The sequence below is a fragment of the Priapulus caudatus genome, unplaced genomic scaffold (assembly GCF_000485595.1).
Source record: "Priapulus caudatus unplaced genomic scaffold, Priapulus_caudatus-5.0.1 Scaffold1910, whole genome shotgun sequence".
NCBI classification, from domain to species: domain Eukaryota; kingdom Metazoa; phylum Priapulida; class Priapulimorpha; order Priapulimorphida; family Priapulidae; genus Priapulus; species Priapulus caudatus.
This window is the reverse complement of record NW_014578971.1, coordinates 1-4,705: the sequence shown is the minus strand read 5'-3', so window position 1 is coordinate 4,705 and position 4,705 is coordinate 1. Positions and strand designations below refer to the sequence as shown.

General features: G+C 47.8%; 1 protein-coding gene across 1 annotated transcript in view; it reads right to left on the bottom strand.

Annotated features, from left to right (window-relative positions):
* LOC106817885 (arf-GAP with GTPase, ANK repeat and PH domain-containing protein 11-like) overlaps window positions 1–4,243 on the bottom strand; it is a gene marked incomplete at its 5' end in the record, with an annotated part of 6,636 nt that extends 2,393 nt beyond the window's left edge. The window contains 3 exons of the mRNA XM_014822593.1: window positions 3,222–3,389; window positions 3,793–3,880; window positions 4,139–4,243. Of these exons, the coding sequence (XP_014678079.1) occupies window positions 3,222–3,389; window positions 3,793–3,880; window positions 4,139–4,243 (361 nt within the window). The remainder of the gene's footprint in view (window positions 1–3,221; window positions 3,390–3,792; window positions 3,881–4,138) is intronic.
* Between the last annotated feature and the right edge of the window lie 462 nt (window positions 4,244–4,705).

Genomic DNA, 4,705 nt, shown 5'->3' with positions numbered 1-4,705 from the left:
ACTATTTCAATGATATAATATGGCTCATAGGGTCTATGTCCCCCGGTACTGCCGAACGTACCCTGGATACGGTCCGGTATACCGAACGTACCCTGGTAACTATCTGATTATGGTTAGGGTTAGGGTTAGGGTTAGGGTTAGGGAGTAAGGCGTTGGCGACTCCCTAGACTCGTTAGTGGAGTAGGCAGGAGGTACGTCCGCATATTAGATAGTACCAGCAGGGCATATAAATCACGTTGATTTATATGCCTCTGGTACCGGGTACGGTCCGGTGTACCAGGTAGCGTTCCGGCAGTACCCTGGGGACATAGACCCTTCAGCTATAATAGACATATGTATATCTTGAACATGCTATTTGTTGTGCTGTAATATTGTGCTGGGGTAGTATACATACATACATGTACATATTATATTCAATTTTATATATTTGCAATGAGTATTGATGTCACACATCTGTAATACTGCACAATTTAATTATATTTATGGTGGTTAACAATTATTTTTAATTTATCATGTTAGTATCCCTATAAAAAGGAAGCAAAATATATCTCAAAACATATGAGACATAAGCTCATCTTCTTACCAGGAACAGCACTCGATTCTGTGATATAAATTTGACAGTTGGTATTTGCATTTATAACAATATTCAGCAAAAAGTGCAATTTTACGATGACAATTTAACAATTTTTCGCATTTTTATCTTTTTATGATTTACTACGTAATAAATCCTCTTTAGGACAACGTAATGACACGAGAAACACACGCGACACACGAGTTATTATTTACAAATCACTGGTCGTGACAGCATTTTATTATTATATATCTCACATACATGGCACTGACCGTGTACAAGAGACACAAACGCACACGTACACCACACGCACATTCACATGTAACTACGAACTCCGTGCTTCAGATTTTTCGACGCGCACGCGCACACTGGAGCGATTCACACCGATAACTAAATGCCACTTTTTTACAATTACATTATTTATGGAAGCTAAAAGCGCGATAATCTAGCAATAATAATTAATAATTTATAATCGCTCGTGCCTAAGCAGCATGATCAGAGACCGTGGCGCCATCTACAGGGCGTCTCGCAAACACAATCAGCCTACTACGTATGTACAAGCGTGCCTCTTAAAACACGACTATCGCTACCTTCGGCCGCCCCCCGCCCGCATCGCCCGCGCCGCTGCTCACTAAACCCGACGTGGAAGCAAAGTAGAACGCAATCGCGACTTCACATGTGACTGCTCTCGTACGCGCGATTGTCGATTGTAAGGTCAAGAATCGAAACTTCTTTTCTTGTACTAGGCAATGCTTGGGTGACCTACAATAGCTACCGTCCTCCCGTCTCTGGTCTTCATAGAGCTTTACGTGTGTGTCTAGTGTCCAGATGCGCACGATATCGATCGACCGCAATTCGACACAGCTTTAGCTTGAGAACTAATACCGCATGTGACTCTTTAGATTCGACAAGTTTTTGAAAGAAATAGCACGCTCGATTCTTTCGTTGCGCCCTAAAATTTCGCACTGTCAGCCGATAATTTGCCACCGTCAATTTGAAATACCGAAACGGAATACTGGACGAGCCACCAGCGATAGCAAGTACGTTTTTAGCACGCACAATAATGCCTTGGTCCGGCTTTTTCGTGCGGTCGGTGAACTTTTGAGGAGAGTTAAGCACCAGGTAGATAAGAGAGAGCGAGTTTCAAATCGAGAAGATGTGTCCAAAGATGTTCCGAAGGCAGGGGTGAGTAGAGGGAGCCACGCGGTCGAGGGGGCGCCGTCGTTACTCTCGGCGACACAGGGGAAAGGGGGCGCCACGTCATATTTTCCGACACTAACAGCTCGCTAACTTTCAGTCATTGCCTTCGAATCCTTTCATCGCGGTCGCCAATGGTAACCGGCGCGAGCGCGGAAACGAGGGGCACGATATAAATACATATATTAAATTGACTTCATCGCCGAGGCAACGGCAGCAATGGGCGGGTCGCCGTTCATTCGCTCGATGGCCGCCAGGTGGCGCCAGCGTCACATCTTGTCCCGTGATTGCGGTGAAAGAGCAGCGACGAATTGGCGGTTTCCTGCGGCCGGCCACCAGATGGCGACAGCCTCAGCAGTTCATGCAGTTGCCACTAGATGCGCAAGCAAGCAGCTCATATTGATGACTCGGCAGTTCGCCAGAACCGCCGCTAGATGGCGTAACTCGCGCATCCCAGCTGTTTCGCGGAACCGCGCGGGTGGCGCTAGCAGAAGTGTCATCAAGCACGCTCAACGGCTCGCACAGCACCGCCACTAGATGTCGCCAGCGAGGCGGCATGCTGCCGTAGTTCGCACGATCGCCACCAGATGACGCCACGCTTCTCGGACGACACCTCCGTATACTCGCTTGGCGACCGCCAGATGGCGCTACCACCACGCTCTTCCGAGAGACGACGAATCCGTAATCTGCGCGGCGGCGCCCACGCGCGCGTAGTTTGCGCAGCCCCGCTAGATGACGCTACGGGCAGCTTGTCGAAGACGTCTCCGCTGTTTGCGAGTGACGGAGCCTTTGCGGCGCGGCAGCGTCCTCCGCGCGCCACCGTGCGTCCGGACACCCGTTGTTGACGAGGATCGTCACACCACTCAGAGCTTCGGAGTTACGAGCGTAGATGAGAGGGTTACGCCCGCTCCTGGTCGACCGCCGCCACGTTGGGCACCGTACTGCGGAGGGAGAGGGGAGAGAGATTAGTATAATACATACATGAGGAGAAGAGGAGAGAGAGAGAGAGAGAGAGGAAGAGGAGAGAGGAGAGAGAGAGAAAGAGACAGGAGGAAGAGGAGGGGGAGAGGGAGCGATAGAGAGCGAGGAAGAGGAGAGGAGAGAGAGAGAGGTAAGCAGGAGAGGCGAGAGGGAGGAGGGAAGGGAGAGGGAGAGAGTAGAGAGAGAGAGAGAGAGAGAGAGAGAGAGAGAGAGAGAGAGAGAGAGAGAGAGAGAGTGAGAGAGAGAGAGAGATAGGATGAGATACGATCAACTACACAGATTAATTGTTGCTAGTAATTAATTACAGTACCATCATCATCACCATCATCACCATCATCATCACCATCATCACCATCATCATCACCATCATCATCACCATCATCGCCATCATCATCACCATCATCATCACCATCAGTCGCCATTCATTACAACTCCACGCTTCGCGCGTTGCCACGGCGACCGCGTCACTCACCCAGATGAGCAGCTGCGTGATGACGACGTTGCCGAGAGCGCAGGACAGGTGCAGCGGCGTGCGGCGGTCGCGCCCGCTCACAGTGCTGTTCACTTGTTCGGGCTTGGCGTGCGCGAGCAGCAGTATGACGCCCCTCAGGTCGCCCTTACACACGGCCTCTAGCAGTTGCTAGGAGGAGAAAAATGCGGGTTAGTAGTGGGTCAGAATAAGTTGATTAGATTTAAAATACTTAGATTAAATTAACGAAATTAGTTTACTTTGGATTTTAAATAATAAAAAATGATAACACCTATGATAATAATAATAATAAATTAATATAAAATAATAAACATCATGAGGGAGTGACTACGGTTACTGAATTGCACTCAGCCCTGTATAAAATCTACAGCTACATATAATGTAGTTGAATTGAAATGGAGGGAAATACACGGGTAAGTATGGCATAGAAGATTTATGGAAATTTATCATATCCATATCTGAGTTTATGTATCATATATATATATATATTTATATGATATTTAATATTATATCCTTATCGTAGGTTCACATGTGCGCCGTGTGGCATGCTCACCTGTCCGAGAGGGACGTTGCTAAGCGGGGGCCCGGGTAGATACTCGTGATGCTCGTACTTGCTACGGATCCACTTCTCCTTCTCTTCCCTGCAACGCGGAAACACGCGTCAGTCACATAAAAAGCTCATAGACATAAAAAGATTCGTATCGTCAGCAAATAATCTGGAACTAAAATTTCAAGCTAAGGGGAGAGGTCATTTACATAAATTAGAAAACGTAGGGGGACCAAGAGTTGATCCCTGTGGAACACCGCACGATATATTCAAAAGATGCGAATATGAGTCATTAATTGTGACGATACTGCGGGAATGAGTTCTGCCGGCGGCACTAGATGGAGCCACGTACCTGCTGGATGAAGGATTGGGTTTTCCCTTGCCGCGTATGTGAACCTCCCAGACGCTGTTAGCTAGAGAGTTGCCTATAGACAACATCACCTTCACCAACTCTGACCTGCAGATGAAGATTTGTTTTATGATTAGAATGAGCAAATCATCACACAAACTTCCGCACTCCCTCCTTCCACTTACTCACAAATCCTTCCAGCAACACAACCACAGTTCTAATCTTCCATTACGAAAACCCCCAACCCATCCAGATAGGCAACAAAATCCCTCCATCGAAGACACCCGCAAGTCCGGCCAACTGATCTGGACAACACGATACAAACGTCCCTAATGTCTCTCACCCCTCACTTTATGTTACATTTTACCTTACCTTTACCTTACTTTACCTTACCCTTTACCTTTTTACTTTATGAGTCTCCCAGCCTCACCCTCCGTTAGACCCTCACAATCACCCTACATTAGATCCCCATCGCTAACCTTACAATAGCCCACCCTCCTGCACCCTTCACCACATATAACACCTCACCCTACATTACACCCCCTCCCCCACACCTCACCCTACATTACA